This window comes from Catharus ustulatus, chromosome Z (assembly GCF_009819885.2).
Source record: "Catharus ustulatus isolate bCatUst1 chromosome Z, bCatUst1.pri.v2, whole genome shotgun sequence".
Lineage (NCBI taxonomy): Eukaryota > Metazoa > Chordata > Aves > Passeriformes > Turdidae > Catharus > Catharus ustulatus.
Genome location: NC_046262.2, coordinates 21375768 through 21394267, shown reverse-complemented (window position 1 = coordinate 21394267; position 18500 = coordinate 21375768). Strand labels below are relative to the sequence as shown.

The window sequence follows — 18500 nt, the reverse complement described above, 5'->3', positions numbered from 1 at the left end:
TAAAAATAGAAAGTTACACAGATATGTTAGATTATTCCTCAATGTATCTGTGTATTCTATAGTGGAGGCTGTGGAAAATCACAATAGATAATACATACAAATCAAGACATTTAATTACTAGTAACAGAACAGGGGAAGAAGGAAATAAAAATTAACATAAAGAACCAGGGAGCGAAAAATCAACACAAGGCACTATCTGCCCACATACAACAGAACATACTCCAAATGGGGTTATTGTATTCTTCCACAAACATGTAACAAGAATACCCAGATAGAGGAGAACACTTGGAAACTTCCCTGGAAAACACTGCAAAAGAAGACAATGGTAATGGAAGGCACTTTAGTAAGGCTCTGCAAGCATTATTCTGATTCCCAGACAAACCTGCAAAAAACACAAACGGTGACTCCAAGAAATCGGGCTCCAATATCTTATGAGCATTCTAAGAAGATTAAAAATCAGTGGGGTTGAGAGGAAAAAATTCACAGATAAAACAGAAAATATTTTTTTTTTTGTATCACATTGGATGGCTTTCTTGCATTATCCTTATATTGCACTTTTTAAGAAAATTTTTACTAAACGTCACCAGACATATTGGAACAAAACCAAATATTCTTTCTGTTTGAGCTACAAAATAAACAGTACAAATGAAGAATACAAGATACCTATAGGCAGTCAATTAAAACAGACGGTAAACAGAAACACAAAAGGGATAGAAACTAGTTCAACAGTAAATGTATCTTTTAACATAGCTATATTTTACGGCTGAAGAAATAGATGAAGAAGAGGATACAATATTTGTCTATAATTAGCTGATCAAAAATGCTAATTTCAAGGTCAGTCTCATTCATATGTTCTTATTAATCTTCATAATTTAAAATAACTTTCAAATTTAAAATTCTCAACTTTTTCAATCAAGCAGAATTTTGGACACAAATTCAAAAGCAGTATAAACTATATTGCTTCTTCTCTTCTTTCCCTTTCGGAACTAGCTCAGTCAGTAGAAAACTAAAAATTTCTTTCCTAATAGATTTCCCTCTTTTAGTTTAGTTTCCTTGTATCAGTTCTTTGGAAGATTAGACAGAAGTCAAAGCTCTTGCAATGGAGAGAGAAGGATACACAGATCTAGATATGAGAGGCAGAGTAGGAACAGCATAATACACTGTTTTCTGTTGTATAACAGCATCCCACTGGAAAGATTTGAGTGGCACAGACACAGAGGAAACAAAGCTATCTTGAAAAGCATTGTGTATACCAATTAATTTTAGACAAATTTAGATACATGCCACAATTTATGCAGCCATACTGTTATTTACCTGTAAATAAACAATCTTCTGAAAAACGTCCTCTCTCATGCTCATCTCCACATCAAAATTTGAAAGTTTTTTGTCAGCTTCTGTACTTGCTAAGCGTATCTCTCTGTCAGGGGAGACGTGCTGGGGAAAATCCAACATGCTTCTTTCCACTGTTTAAAAAAGAGGCCATGAACACAGAAGGATAGACATGCTCTAAGGATAAGGAACTTTCCCTCTTCTGACATTTATAAAAGACATAAGAAAAAAGTGTCCAAAGCAACCTGACACATACAGCAAATACAGTGATTACAGGTAATATAAAACTGAATAGGTGAAAGAAAAAAATCATACACCACTGTAACAAATAAACATTTTACAGAAGACTTCTAAACCCCAAGCCTAATTATCTCATCAGATTCTACAAAATCAGCTGAATGGTATATAAATACATTTGAAATGCTTCATCTTCCAAAAGTCATGTAAGTGAAGACTGACGTTTTGTAGCTGGCACAGATGCTTCCATGCTAGCATTAAAGTCATAAGCTCTGAATCTTTCAAACATGCCCATCTGTCCTGAAGTTATTTTTACACTGTTATGCGTGCAGTGTCAAATCCCCATGTACTGTACTCTTCTGTGCTTAAGGAGAAACAACATGGCAAACAGGAAAGATGTTGTCCATGCATTCTGAACTTCTAGAGATTGGAAGCTGAGTAATGTTACTTTTTTAGAATATACTTTTGAGATTAAATAAATCCTTGGCATTAAAGGAATATTACATCTTATAATGGCATTGAATAGAAATCTTAAAATAGAAATTAATTTCCTTCATTAAAAATCAAATTATAGTGTCTCTACCATCTACCTTTCCAAAAGTAGATTTTAGAGTAACAACAGACTAGGTTGATTTAAAGCTTTGTAATTTTATGTGATGTGCAGTCATTTTATCAAGCTCTGAGACAGATTCAGAAGTGCAGCCATGGGCATGTGATTCCTCTTGAAGTCCATAGGCAACTTCCCCTTCAGCTCCTGCCCTTATGCCAAGATGTTTCAAATAAAGTGAGTTTTGGCAGCTTCCAAGTGAAATTTAAGGCCTATTGTCATCTCTATCTTTTCAGACAGTAAGTTGCAGTTACCAGAGTAGGTCTTTTATGTGAAAGGGACACATAGGCCTTAAATTCCAAGGTTCTTATGGAATTCTTGCTGTGGTAATACATCCATCTCATATATCATGGGCTGTCTCACAGCAGGTCATGATAATTCCACATACAGATTTGAAGATTAGCATTAAAAGCTAATCTTTTAATTACAGCAATAGTATACAGTGAAAAAAGTACATCTTCCATCAAGTCTTCATGAAATCACTGAAATCTGACTGCCATTGTTTTCTGAGTCAAACACAGGTTTTCCTTCAGTAAATCCTTTTGGTGACAAGATTTACAATAGTTATACCAAATTGGTATATTGGTACAACCAAGACTGAATCTGGTAGCAGGCTTTTTGAATGAAGATTATTGTCTTTCTGAATATGCCAGAATAAATTGCAGCTAGTTCACTGGATGTGCAATTTTAAGTAATGTGAAATCCAGACTAATATCACAGTATAATCACTTGAGATGCCAGCTGCGCTTTTTTGCTAGTCAAAGATTTTGTTTCAAGCCAAGGTGGCTGTTTATAGCACCTCTACAGTGGTTACTGTAGATTTTTTTAGAGCATTTAAAAGAATTTGACATTGATTACACTCACTTTTTTATAAGTAATGCAGCCACCATCTGAAAGGTTTTTCTCAACAAAAACACCCAATATGCAGTCTGTGTTTTACCCATCTCCTCTAACAATATTAACAAATTAACTGAATGAACTGTGTTTGACTAATAAACCTCACCCACATATTGGTACAGCAGAACAATCTAGATGTGACTGCATGACCAAGCTCTCCCTGGATTCTTCAAGACCTCATAGGGCTAAATATAAATGTGAGCAAGTAACGAAGACTTCTTTCAATAGCACATTCAAAAATTCCTCATCATCACATTTTCTCCACTTTTCATGATTCCATTCAATTTGCCTGTGTCAGATTCTCCAGTGTCTGAAAAAATCGCTGCTTACCATGGGTGATGCACTACAAACACCACAGATGCTCCAGCCTACACTCTGCAGCATCCCCTGGAAATTGCACATGGTTGGAAATGGAACTGTGTGGAGCTTCACATGCAAAACCAAAATAGGTGACTAATACAGCTCTTTGGCAGGCCCTGAAAGATTATTAGGACCAGAGGACTCCTGAGAGGCCTCTACACTTTCTACACAAGAAAAGCAGGGATCAGCTTGGAAGAGCAACTATTGGAAGCAACAACTATTTTTTCTGTTTTTCCTTACGTGCAGATGGAATGCCTTATGCAAAGAAATACAGAAAACACACACTAACCTGCATATTCCACTTCTATATCTGCCAAAGCCTGTACAGTATTTTCGAGTGTTACTTCTTCAGTTTCAAGCATCCCAACAGTGTCATACACATGCTTTGTCTTCATGATAAGCTCTTCTGTTCTTGTTCTAATCTCCTCTGGTGACAGGTCCCATCTCAAAAGGTTTCGTCCTGATGCTATGTATGAAGAAGCCCTGAGCTGGCTAGTAATTTCTGCTCCTAATGTCATTCTCAACACAAGCTGTGGCCCAATGGACCTGAAAGTATAAAAATGATTTTTGCATAGCAAGATTTCAGTTCAAGAGACAGTTTACAGCAAACAATAAATAAGAATAGTTTTAGAAGGAAGAACAAATTCCTTTTAGAGCTATTATCTGAATCAATTATGTCTAATTTTTAAATAAAACTGTCTTCTACCTTTTCCATTGGTGTGACTAAGTGCAAACAGGGACAACAACTTTGGTATTGACAAAACCATCCAGATTAAATTATGACTCAACCTTCTATGGAAAACAGCATTGAAGTTACTGGACTCTACAGAAATAGACAGTACTAAAACTGTCAGTGAATATTGTCGTTGCATCTGTATCATTATCTACATTATAACATTTGTGAAGTAAAGAATAAAACCCACATAGTGATTGGCAAATGACAAAGAACATGAATTGCAAAGTTGCACAAAATAAGACATAAAATAACACTTAATAGTATTCATTAGAGCAAATAATTTAATATTTTTACAGGATGTCTGCCACATAATCAGCTACGAGTTGTTACTCACTTGCAAATTTATTCCTTTAACTGTATTTTAAATAGACAGTTTCACTCTTTTACCAGAAGAGGTACTTTACATGATTTACATAATCTATCAACTGTAGTTCCAATCAACTGTATTTCAGCTTCTTTAAAATTAAGCTTGCATTTAGTAGTCAAACTTCCTGCAGTGTTTACTATCAAAGAAGGATCGCTGGCTGTCAGAGACTTACTATCTGTCTTCCTATTTCAGTCACATAATTAAAAAAAAAGAAAACACCACATGTTGTTATGGTAATAATGACAACATTTTCTACCATTACTAAAGAAATATACAGAGTTCTTGCTAACAAAGGGATGTTTACTTAACACTGTTTCACATTAAGTAACTTTTTCTCTTAACACTTGCCATTGTACCTGTATTGATTTTATTGTAAAACCTGTCTGGTATATGCATAAGTGCACAGAGAGGTTTTGGCATACTATGGGGGGATGCATAAATGACAGTCAATTTTAGCCTGAAGGAATAGCAAAGCAGAAGAGTGACATGCCAACAGTCTGAGAAGGACTGCACACATGGCTTCTGTTTGAAGGAAGGAAAAACTTTTTGTCAAAAGTCTTCCAATTCTATAATAGAATTTCTCCAGGAAAAACCTAGCCAAAATTATTTGATGCAAGACGAAAACACAAGACAACATTTCTACCTATGCTTTATGTTGAAATTTCATTTTCCAGTTACCACAAATTCTTCAAATCTTCCCGTTCCAGTGTAGGTAAGTTGTTTACTTTTCCCTTTAGTGGTAAACAGAAACATCAATGTCCAGAATATTGATGATTTCACTTTGAAAATGAAGTCTGAATACAGAACAGTTGTTCCACCTCTGTTCTTCTCTGATACCAACTGAGCTCTGGCACTAAGGCTTTAGTAACTTCTCCATTGGACTACTCAAACTTTGAATTTCAAATAGAAGTTTAGGATAAATTAAGCTGCTGTCATGAAAGCAAAAGCTTAAGTGATAACATTCTCAGAATGTGTTAGTTTCCCATCCCCAAAATCGACTGAACTCTATCCTGAATCTGCAAATCCATTAAAGATCAGTATTTCATTAAGTCATGAACACATTCTCAGTGGACTGCCCTGTATCTAGTTTTTCACAGGTGTGGTAAAACCTCTTGGGAGGTAAAAGGGAAGCTCCTCAGAAACATGTTCATGGCTCTGAACTCTACCACACACCACCCATACCCAAGAACATCAGAAAGACTACACAACGTGTCAAACTGCAGTCAAAATAAAAGTAAAGTGGAGTCAAAGAAAAACAACAGCCTGAGCAACATAAAAGCATGTTAAAGTGAAGGATACTAAACAGACACTCCAACATTCTTTTTAAAGAAAACCTATTCCTTTCAGTCATTCAGTATCTTCACCTAGAAATGCAGACAATACAGCCCTGCTACTGACCAACTGCATATCATCTGAAACAAACACTAAAACAGTCACAGCACCAACATATTACAGTACAGTAATTTCACGACTATAAGGCGCACCCTTTTGACTAAAATTTTCCCTGGAACCCGGAAGTGCGCCTTATAGTCCGGTGCGCCTTATCTGATGGACAAAGTTCAAAAAAATTGCCTACCCGGAAGTGCGAGCTGCGAGCCACGGGGGGAGCCGGCAGGGGCATGGCTGCCAGGTGGAGGCGGGGCGGAGCAGGGGCGGGCACGCCCCGGCCCTGTGGAGGCGGAGCCGCCCCTCTAGAGGCACCCCCCCGGCCCCGTGCAAGCGGGACGGCCCGTCCAGAGGCACCCCCCGGCCCCGTGCAGGCGGAGCTGCCCCTCCACAGGCACCCCCTGGCCCCGTGGAGGCGGCACGGCCCCTACAGAGGCACGCCCGGGCCTCGTGGAGGCAGAGCCGCCCCTCCACAGGCACCCTCCAGCCCCGTGGAGGCGGAGCCGCCCCTCCACAGGCACCCACCGGCCCCGTGGAGGCGGAGCCGCCCCTACACAGGCACGCCCCGGCCCCGTGCAGGCAGAGCCGTCCCTCCAGAGGCACCCCCCAGCCCCGTGCAAGCGGGACGGCCCCTCTAGAGGCACCCCCCGGCCCCGTGCAAGCGGGACGGCCCCTCTAGAGGCACCCCCCGGCCCCGTGCAAGCGGGACGGCCCGTCCAGAGGCACCCCCTGGCCCCGGGCAGGCGGAGCCGTCCCTCCAGAGGCACGCCCGGGCCCCGTGCAGGCGAAGCCGCCCGTCCAGAGGCACTCCCCGGCCCCGTGGAGGTGGAGCCGCCCCTCCACAGGCACCCCCTGGTCCCGTGGAGGCAGCACGGCCCCTACAGAGGCACGCCCGGGCCTCGTGGAGGCAGAGCCGCCCCTCCACAGGCACCCCCTGGCCCCGTGGAGGCGGCACGGCCCCTCCACAGGCACCCACCGGCCCCGTGGAGGCGGAGCCGTCCCTCCACAGGCACCCACTGGCCCCGTGCAGGCAGCACGGAGGGGCGGCGGCCATAGCCCGGCCCCGGAGAGGCAGCACGGAGGGGCGGCGGCCATAGCCCGGCCCCGGAGAGGCAGCACGGAGGGGCGGTGGCCATAGCCCGGCCCCGGAGAGGCAGCACGGAGGGGTGGTGGCCATGCCCCGGCCCCGCCGGATGCAGGCAGGCCTGGGGCCCCGCGGCACCGCCCCTTGCCAGGTACAGGCGGGCCCGGGGGCCAATGACTGCCGGGTTGAGGCGGGGCCTCGGCCAGCAACCGCACGGAGGGAGCTGGGGGCGGAGCCTCGCTGCAAAAAAAAAGTGCGCCCTATAGTCCGGTGCGCCTTATCTGATCTACAAAGTTGCGAATTTTGCCAACTCCCGGCGGGTGCGCCTTATAGTCCGGTGCGCCTTATGGTCGTGAAATTACTGTAATTTCATGAATACAAGCCACAGCAATTTGACAAAAATTTTGGTGGAAACCCGGAAGTGCGGCTAATAGTCGGGGGCGGCTAATCTGTGAATAATTTTCTGACATTTACAACCCCAGACGTGCCAGCCAGGGCGCCGAGCCAAGCACCTGCCAGTAAAAGCCAGCATTCCGCGATTGTTACAGTGTTACTGTGTTGCCCTGGCTCCCTGTAGGCAGCACGGGGGGCGGGGAGAGAGGCGGGAGAACTCTCTTCTTCCCTCCTCTGCCGCAGCCCGGGGGAGGACGGGTGGGGGGGCGCGCCGCCATTGCCATGGTTCGGGGAGGATGGGGGGGGGGGGGGGGGCGCTGCCATTGCCGCGGCTCCGGGAGCCGACGAGAGCCCCGCGCAGCCATTGCTGTGGCCCAGGGAGGCGGGTGGAAGCGCGCGCCGCCATTGCCGTGTCTCGGGGAGCCGACGGGAGCCCCGCACAGCCATTGCTGCGGCTTGGGGAGGAGGCGGGGTGCTCTGTCCGCGCCCGCCGCCGGCGCCACGGGCGCGGGAAAGTTCCGTCCCTGCCCGCCACCGGCGCCACGGGCGCGGGAAAGCTCCGTCCCCGCCCGCCGCCGCTTCCGTAGGAGCAGGGGAAGCTCCGTCCCTGCCTGCCACCGCGGGGCAGCGCCGACCCGGGGTGACCGAGCCCAGTGGCAGCGGCGGCCGGCCCCGAGCGGCAGCACCGGGCTGGGCCACCTGGCCCCGTCGGCAGCCCCTAGCGGGCCGAGCCTGCACAGCCTTAGCTCAGCCAGTAAACCCCGCCCTCCCGCGGTTCTGTTACTAATTGCACGCGGGTCCTCGCTGCGAACAACAGAGCGGCTTATATTCGGGTGCGGCTTATTTATGGACAAAAACCGAAATATCTGCCAACACCCAGAGATGCGGCTTATACTCAGTGCGGCTCGTATTTGTGAATTTACTGTACATCAATTTCAGCCTGTCCAACAAGATTTATTAATAATTAAAGTTGGACTGAGTTAATGAACTGGAATGTAGGGTCTCCCATTACCTGCAAACAGAACACTATTTTTAAATACTAAAAAAAATGCCACCTGATTTTCTTATTGGTTAGTTTAATTAAGACATATACCTATAAATTTGAGTGCTGTATAAAATATTCTCACAAATATCAGTAAGTTGTTGACTACCTGCTAGAAATAAGAAAATACAGAACTGCCCAGTTTTGAAATGTTGATACCTTGTTTGCTTCTGGTGACAGGAAGATGTAGTCATTTACGAAGATAAAAAAGGCAGTACAAATCAGAAAGTTTTTCTAATTGACCAAATGAGATGGTGGGCTTTCAAAAACTGCAACATAACATTCCACGTAAAATCAGTTGCTACACATGTGTCTTCAAATAATCATTTAGAAGAGTGTTGCTACCTGACTACCAGTCACTCAGAGTGTACTAAGAACCAAATTAATTGTCATCAGCTTAAAAAAGGTGCACAGTATTTATATATATATGCACAGGTGAAACCTTGGCCATTTCTTTCATGGCTTAGTGTTTTGAATTATTTATCTACATAAAACTATAAATAAATTCCCAAAACTCTATGTATCAGGCAGCAATATTTTAACAACTTTGCTGAAAAACAAAACAAAGAAACAATGCCAAGATCAAAAATTATAAACAGACAAAGAAACATGAAAGAAGAGTATAACTAAAATACTATGAAACTCAATAATACTTTGCAGTTACATTTGTCATGCTATTAGGGAGAAAGTATTAAATTGTATCACTGAGGGTAGGAACCAGATGCAACAGCAAAGAGCTTTCTTCAAACATTGAACCAAGAAGGTACATATAATATTTTAGACTTGCTTTTGGTAAATAGCACCAACATTACAGAACAGCCAACTATTGCTTGCACTGAGCAATCAGAAGTTGATTCAGTTTAATTTAGATGGAAGGATGTTGCCTTGCATAGGTTGTTGCTAATGTTTGAACTGTTTGGTTCAAATTGTTTCAGCCACCACACTTAGTATTTTCTGGTGTAGTGTAGAACATAAGAGGTAACCGAACAAGCCTGGGTTAAGCAAAAGGCTCATGTCCAGCAAGAGTATTGCCTTAAGACATTTCTGTCAGTGTTCCTCCCTCTGTTGTTCATTTCAGCCCCTGTACCTCACTCCATCAATGGCATCAGCACAACCGTTGCTAGAGTCATACTTAGAAAATACTCAGGACAGCATACAGGTAAAAATTAAAGTGGATCAAAACCATCCAGGGGTGACATCTTTTACCATTAATCAGTGCCAACACCCATTTGGTGAGTGACTTCAAAACAGTGGTGTTGGCCTAAACAAAGTGCAAGTAAAGTAAAAAGCGTCAGTAACAACCTAAACTTGCACTACTGCTAGAAACACATAGGAAATAATGAATTTAGTCTAGCAAAGAGAGTTTCAAGATGATTGCTGTCATTAAGCATAGCATTTAAATGTCCTGAAGTAAAATAAGCTATTGATGCTAAGAGGTAATTCAGGCATAAGAACAAATTAGAACAAATTGGTCAGGAATACATGAAAGCTAGAACTGCAACAGACATTTGCAACCATCAGGGCAGTGAGATTCTGAAATAGATGACAGTAAGTCCCAGTACATAAAAACATCTCTATTTATAACATGGTGCTTGACTGGCTTATAAAGTGTATTATGTTACTTGGTTACCTAAGGTAGCATGGGACTAGATTTGATCATCCCAAATGTCCATCCAGCCCCTGTGTTTCTGTGAGGTCATTCAAAATTAACACAACTTTATTTATATTGCATTTTTACAGTAAATATCTAACTGGTCTCTGTTGGAAATTTGCACTGGCCTTTTTCTGGGGTGAGTCCTATGGCATTTAATAATGCTAGTGGAATGATATACAGGGCAGACTGAAATATTTTATGCATTTTTACAGTGCTTCATCCATTTAGGAGAACATCAGGAGTAAAGGCACACAAGGTTTCATTTGGACTTTGTTATAACAGAGATTATTACAAACACAGCTGTTTTCACATATTATGGTGAAAACAGAGTTTGTGAAAACAGCTAATATGCCAATCCCAAAAGCAGTAAGAATGGTATTTTCTAGCAAAAGCAGAGTAAGTTGAATAACACTTAAAAATTTAGTAGACACTTGTAAAAGAGGATTTTAAAGAATAAAGCAAAGCTTCTAAGTTGCAGACTGCCATAATTGCAGAATGTCAGGTAATTTCTTTTACCAATAAATCTACAATTTGATTACTTGCTGCTTCTGGAAAACATAAATTTGATTTGATTTTAGAAAGGGGAAGAACCTTTATAATACTCTATTACAGCAATACAGTGGCTAACATAACTGCTGCAAAGACAAATAATGCAATTGAATTTACAGACTTGATTTTTAATAAGTGCAGTATCTTAAACATATTAAACATTTATGTACAGTAAATTCACGAATACAAGCCGCACTGAGTATAAGCCGCATCTCTGGGTGTTGGCAAATATTTCGGTTTTTGTCCATAGATAAGCCGCACCCAAATATAAGCCGCTCTGTCGTTCGCAGCGAGGACCCGCGTGCAATTAGTAACAGAACCGCGGGAGGGCGGGGTTTACTGGCTGAGCTAAGGCTGTGCAGGCTCGGCCCGCTAGGGGCTGCCGACGGGGCCAGGTGGCCCAGCCCGGTGCTGCCGCTCGGGGCCGGCCGCCGCTACCACTGGGCTCGGTCACCCCGGGTCGGCGCTGCCCCGCGGTGGCAGGCAGGGACGGAGCTTCCCCCGCTCCTATGGCAGCGGCGGCGGGCGGGGATGGAGCTTTCCCGCGCCCATGGCGCCGGCGGCGGGCGCGGACAAAGCACCCCGCCTCCTCCCCAGGCCGCAGCAATGGCTGCGCAGGGCTCCTGTCGGCTCCCCGGGCCGCGGCAACGGCGGCGTCCCCCCCCCGTCGGCTCCCCGGGCCGCGGCAATGACGGCGCCCCCCGTCCTCCCCCGCCCCCGTCCTCCCCGAACAGCGGCAATGGCGGCGCCCCACCCCCGTCCTCCCCTGGGCTGCGGCAGAGGAGGAAAGAGAGCTCTCCCGCCTCTCTCCCCGCCCCCCGTGCTGCCTGCAGGGAGCCAGGGCAACACGGTAACACTGTAACAATTGTACTTTCAAATACATTTGACAGTTTCCATGTAGCCACACAAAAACCAGGGTATACTGGATTCATGCAGGATGGAAAACTATATTCTCTCTCTGACCTTCAGCTTCAGAAAGTGAAGTTAGAATCAAGATTTTAAAAAGAAAGATAGAAGGGGTGTGTCTGTATCTGTGTGTGTGTGTGTGTGTGTGAGCAAATTATCTGAATTTGTCATCGAGTTCTTAAATACTCTAATACAAATAAATACAATTAAGCTTTTCTTGCTGGACCTTATGTGTACCTTGAGAGGACATTCTTATGGATATGTGTAAGAGCAGATTTGCAAATCACAACTAATGTCATGAACAACTTTTTCAATCAGTAACATACAGTATGAAAAATGCTGGAGTTCAAATTCAAGAGAAACATTTTAGTCTAATATTTGCAACAGTATACCTTAGCTAAACAACACTCCTGGTCTTCCAGGCTGCAGGAGAAGCAGTGCTGCATGCTGGAAAGCAGCATTGTGTATGTAAAGACTGTACCCACCAGTTACCCGCAAATTAATATCCACAGGGGATCAATGTTTTGACTCCATCTAGTGGCCTTACCAAAATTAAAAACAAAACAAAAAACCAGACACACCCTATTAAGGCAATATAAAAACTGACAGTTTGCCTCAGGACAAGCTATTTGGTACTTGAGTAATATGCCATACATCAGCATTTCCCTGAAGTCAGAGTCAAGTGCCACCAAACATATACAAATGACAGCAGACAGGTATGGTTTAAGTAACGTTCCATGGAATGGAAATTTAAAAAAAAAATTTTTTTAAAAAATTAAATAAAGTTTAAAAGGATTTCAAAACTAAATCACAAGTATTCAGCAGTATCTAATACAATATAAATTACAGGATGGGCTTTATAAAATACTTAACAGGCCAAAATATTTGTATTATTTAGAGATCCTTAGGTTTTGCTTGAATTTTAAATATATTTTCATATTGCTTTACTTTTGACATACAACTTCAGATAAGAACTAACTGCTTATCTTATAGTAAAGCAATGACAAAATCAACCAAAATAACAGAATTGAATAGCAAAAGGTAAAAGCGAGTGTGGAAAGAAAAATTTCCAAGACAGAACTAGCACAGTTAAATGGTTCAAAGTTAATCACAGGGCAACATTATTTCAACTAAGCCAAAGGAATGAAACTATAACCCTTCAATACAAATCATCACTTTTTCCTGCCAGACAAACACATATGAAGTCCTTTTTCCATTTCACTTCTCAGTTTCTCATCTTTTTGGCTCTTAACAGTACACGGAACATTGAATACATGCCTTGAATTCCTGGGCCATTTTCCTTGGAAAAGTATTTGGCTCTGTGTCATAACTGTGCTTGGCACAGACATACCTTACTGTAGCAAAAGAATAGCATGTTTAGTATTCCTAATTTAAAGTTCCATAACTGGCATTAGAAACTGATTTTTTAATCTACATTTGAAGAAATAGAAAATCTAGCAGCTCTTGACACTAAACCTTAATGTTGTCACCACACCTTTCAGAAAAAAAAAATTCTCTGCAACTTAGTTCACTGTACAGTCCATATTAACTACACTTTTAGGTCTTCCAATCAAAATGAGCAAATTAAAAAAAAACTACAAGTCATGCAAACATTTTAAAATCTTTATTGATATATTCATTTCCCTCAGTGCTCATGACCTTACTATCTGACAACAAATGTTTACTGGTTTTCCAACAGAATTTTAACATCAGAAAACTAACTGAAAAGGTGCTCCGTGGCAGCTAACAAAAAGCCCAGAGCTTAAATAATGAGTGTACTCAAACCAATGTACTCGAACATGACACAGCTTAATTATTTCCTCTCCCCTTGCCCCCAGTTCCCTCCAACCGTGTTTCAGCAAAAGGAATTTGAAAACTGGTCTGATTGACTTTCATATAAGGAGGTGATTTCCACACAGTAGTCTGCAGTGGAACACACAGAAATGCTAGAGTATGATTTCTGCAATGTCTGATCTCTAAAATTATGGTATCTGTGGTTCTAGGGAAAAAAAACAGAACTAGCCAACCAAAACCCCAACATACCCTCAAAACCCAAACCACAAATTACTATACTACTAGTTTAGGTTTCACAGCATTCTGTGAACTGAATCCATTGTGTGTCACAGCAAACCTCCATCAAAGTAACTTGCCTGCAGGATCTTAGGAAAGAATATTCTATCAACACTGGCATGCAGATAGTAATTCTGTTATACTGAGTCTGAGGCACAAGGCATTAATTGATGTTGTCTCACTATTTGGTTCCACTATCAGGTGAACTGTGGAAAACAATGGGAAAAAAAATTGCTTTTAAGGTCCTACAGCTCCCTCAGGTGCACCTGCATAGGCATCTATCATGTTTCCATCATGACAGCCATAAACAATAGGTGAAGTGCAGGCTGTTTAGTGCAAACAACATGCTCCCAGGATAGCTCAGTATCTGAGTGCAATCAGCTAATGCATGAGAAACAGGCTTGTTGACTCTATCTGAAAGAGAACTGGTACTGCAGGAGAGAAAAATACTGAGAGTTTGTAAACACTTTCTCTGATTTATACCCAGTGCTAATCAGTTCAGCCTCTTGCATGGAAATACGCTTGATTTCTTGCTAATCTTGTCTCAAACAGTCAAAGCAATGAGAAATGTTTCCTTGCCATCACTAGTTAGTTGGAAAACTGTGTCTTCACAGCAGATGATGACCTATTCTACTTTACTTTCTTACCATCTTAAATCAGTCTTTCCATCTTCTTGGGAAGACAGTGCATTATGAACATGCCGTGTTCATTTCAGTGCTTGCAAAATCCTAAACAACCTCCTCAACACCACAAATTAGGAAAGGAAATTAAGCCTGCTTTCTTTTCTGGCTTTTGAGTGAAAAGCAATTCAGTAACAGTGTGCTTCACCGGCTGGTTACAGGAAATATTATTTCACCACAATTAATATGTCAAAGAACTTTGCTTATTCAATATTCCACTGTAGAAATAAAAAGTGTCTGCTAGAGATGGTATGAAAAACACATGTGCCCAGTAATATTTTGCTCAGAAACAAGTAAAATTACCACCATCCTCACCTTGCCTTCCCTAATCCAAACACAGTTAACATTTACTGTAAAAGTCTCCTCTACAGAGAAAAATTCAGACTCACAAATCTATAGTTCAGTTAATAAAATCTATTTTGCTTCCACAGACTGTTGACCAAAAGGTCCTAAAGAAACTATGCTGCTATGAGGTGAGATGAGAAGGTAGATCCTTTTGCAGATAAATGGTTTTAAAAATTAGGCTGTTAAAAATGGCTGCTTATTTTTTCTGAATGGAACTATGTGACCTGTGGAATCCTGAAGGGTTCCATGCAAGATTCTGTATTCTTTCATGTCTTTATACATCATCTACAAAAGGAAGGGATTAATGAAGTGACAAAATTTACTAAGGATTATTTACTCATGATAATGAGTGTGTTAAAGGCAGCCACAAAAAGATGAAAAAGAATGTTACAACACAGAAAAGTTTAAAACCACTAACAAAGTGAATTTCAGTCTTAACAAATGTCACACACTTCTGACTTTACACACACAGGAGAAGCTGTGAGACATCTAATCATTCTGGACACAAAACAATTCACAGAAATATCAACAAAGAAGCAGCTGCCAAGAAAGAAATTATAGGATTTAGTAGAGGTGGGATAGAACAAAACAGAGAGTCATTATACCACATACACGAAGCACATGTATACTACATGCATTTCTGATCCTCTGAACAGTTCTCCCACTTGCCAAAAGCTTATTCTACGAAGTCATGATGACTCAGAAATAATTATGACTTAGAAACAATCAGCTCAATTGCATTGAGCAATGGGCTCCACTCAAATTACAAATACTAACTAGACTGGGATCCTTTGTAGAGGACAAAAAAAAAAATTTAAAAAGACAGGAACACATGAAAGCATAACTGAGGAAGTACTGCAAAGATTTAAACAATTTTGAGGAGGATAGAGAGAATTAACAAGGATAAATTTTTAACCAGTAACTTTCAACATAACCTCCAAGAGACTTTTAGGAGACAGTTTCAACATAAAAAGATATCATCGGACAGATTTTTATACAAGATCATACGAAAAAAGCAGTTTTGTGCTAGAAGTCCCTTAATTCCTAGACTGTTCTGCAAAGATAATACTGAATATACACATTATCTTGCATGTTTTCTAAGGTACCTCATCTTTCATCCTGATTCCTTTGGAACAAAGGTGAAACTTTTTAACTAACCCAAACTATTCTAAAGAAATCTTTCCAAGCCAGGCATTTCTTGACTTATAGTGAGAATGACAGAACAGGTATGTCCTCAAAATACATAACAACATTGCTTAGCATGGCCTAACTGGTGCTTCATGGGTCAAATAAAGTCCACAAATGGTTGTCAGCTCAACAACTTTGTCTCACCCAGTCCAGGAAATAATTCTGTTTTGCAAATTCCATCTAATAGGCAAACTGCTCCTCAGGAGCCTGGTGTGGTTAGAAAGGTGGTAGATGCTGCTTTTGACCTCAGGAAAAATTGCTGCTGCAATACACTAGAGAGTTTATACAGTCCACATATCATGGGGAAAAGCAAAAAAGTCCCAAATGTCTTGTTCGGCCTTTTGCCATTTCTGAGGTGTTGGACCTGATACTTCAATGAAAGCACACAGATACACTATCATTATAAGTATGAAATCAGAAAACTACTACGAAAGTTCTTCCCCTTTCTTTCCCTACACTGTCATTCCTCCTTCTGTCTTTTCCCAGTCCCAGTCTCAGTTTTTTGCTGGTTTTCTTCCTCAGCAAGAGGAAGATAGTGATATGATGACATGATAGTGTTCAGAGTTCTTCTACTTTCTTTCATTATATTGATACCTGTATATAGTACAGTATGTTAGTACCTGTCTCACTCATGTACATGGATTTTCATACTCAAAACCTGATTTTGAAGATTTTCAAAGAAACACCCCAGAATGAATGAATCCAAGAAAATTACAGTAATTTCAAAACTATAAGGCGCACCCTTTTAACTAAAACTTTCCCTCGAACCCGGAAGTGTGCCTTATAATCTGGTGCGCCTTATCTGATGTACAAAGTTGCGACATTTGCCACCCTGGAAGTGTGAGCTGTGAGCCGTGGGGGAAGCCGGCAGTGCCACGGCAGCTGGGTGGAGGTGGGCCCGGGGGTCCATGGCTGCCGGGTGGGGGCGGGCCTGGGGGCCTGCAGCACTGCCCCTGCCAGGTGGAGGCGGGCCTGGGAGCCTGCGGCACTGCCCCTGTCGGGTCCGGGCGGGCCCGGGGGCCAATGGCTGCTGGGTTGAGGCGGGGCCTCAGCCAGCAACCATGTGGGGGGAGCTGGGGGCGGAGCCTCCTTGCAAAAAAAAAAAGTGCGCCTTATAGTCCAGTGTGCCTTATATGATGTACAAAGTTGTGAATTTTGCCGACTCCTGGGGAGTGTGCCTTATAGTCCGGTGCACCTTATGGTCGTGAAATTACTGTATTTTAGGACACTAAAATTATTTAAACCGTGTATCTTCTTTTATGTTTTTACTCATATATAAGAACATTCTCATAAGATAAACAGACTTCTATGCTTAATTAATCTAGCCAGTTTTTTCCCCCAGTATTTTATTTCATTAAATCTAAATCTTTATATCTTTTGAATCTGAATGAGAAAAAAAAAATTGGAACCAGCCTCCTTCTGCAGAATTGCCTATTTTAACCAAAAGAATCAAACCTTAATACCATTTTATTTAATATAAAGCATAATACTTGACACTTACTAAGAATTGCTATTTTTATCTCATGTTAAGATGCCCTCAAGAAAAACAGGAGCTGGGACAGAACCTATTCAAGATTTCTGTGACCAAATCTTTAACTTCTGAAGTTAAGAGGTCACTATGACATGTTCAAGAACACTATCTTTCATGAAATAATTATTTGGGGACACTGAAATGATGACTTGGGAAAAACATCACAATTAATGAAGTAACCGTTACCCATTCTGCTGATTTTTACTTAAGAAGGAGGTATCTTCATTGTCCAAACGCAAACTGCAACCAAAGATAAACCTTTCATGTAAAGAAAAACAAAAAACTCTTTCTTTCTTCATTTAATGGAAATATCTCTAAAACAAAGATGGTCAACAAGAACAGTGAAAATTACTGTACAAAAAAAGGAATATAAATATAAATTAGGAAAATAGATGTGCATTTTATTTAGCACCAGAAAATAAATCACCTTATTTTCAACATCAGCAGGAGCCTCATGAAAAGAAAATGTACCGATTCTTATTCTCTATCTGCTCATACCCCTCAATCCTAATTTGACATGAACAAAGGCTGTGAAATAGGACAAAAACTGTACACTTTGTCTACAGTCATTTCTCAAAAGACCATGTGAGGCAACCATCTTTTTCATTTCACACTGAAATTCAGCTCCATTCTCTACCACAATGAACACTCCTACTATTTAAGTGCTTCCTATCAAATGTAGTCCTTTAGAAAAAGTGAGGGGCCAAAAGAAAAGCCATTATGTTTATTTGTCTAGTCCACCTAGAACTGACTACCGGTTTTCTGGGGTCCATTTAGAGTTACTGTTCATTACAGAGGAAAGAAGCAATCCCCTACTTTAAAACCTTTCGACGGTACACTGGTACCTGTCTCACCTGTCCTACAACGTGTAGTAGTGACACACCTTTTTATAAAGCCACTGCGAGCACACTGCCGGTCTTGCTTCACGTACACCCTGCTGCAGAGTTCCGCTGCTACAGCCGTATCCCTCAAACCATTGTGTTCCTGCCCAATTTCTCTGGCAGTGGGTCTGACTCAGCGCAGAGTACCAAGAGAAGACCTCGCCTCGCCCATCCTGCCCACCTGGAAGCCGCGCATAACGGAGCTCACGGCCGGGAGGGCAGGCTGCGGGAATCGCCCCAGGAGCTGAGGCAATAAAC

The 18500-nt window shown here is 42.1% G+C and overlaps 1 protein-coding gene across 5 annotated transcripts in view; it reads right to left on the bottom strand.

Moving 5' to 3' along the window:
• The window catches only part of NLN (neurolysin), a 66699-nt gene that overhangs the window by 47866 nt on the left and 333 nt on the right, over nt 1-18500 (bottom strand). For 4 of the 5 annotated variants that reach the window (XM_033085943.2, XM_033085946.2, XM_033085944.2 and 1 more), the window contains exons 2-3: nt 3720-3976; nt 1315-1463 (exon numbers count right to left, since the gene is read on the bottom strand). In XM_033085943.2, coding sequence (XP_032941834.1) covers nt 1315-1463; nt 3720-3976 — 406 coding nt within the window. Of the gene's footprint in view, nt 1-1314; nt 1464-3719; nt 3977-17547; nt 17600-18500 lie in introns of those variants that run through there. The other variant, XM_033085945.1, reaches the window with a different exon arrangement.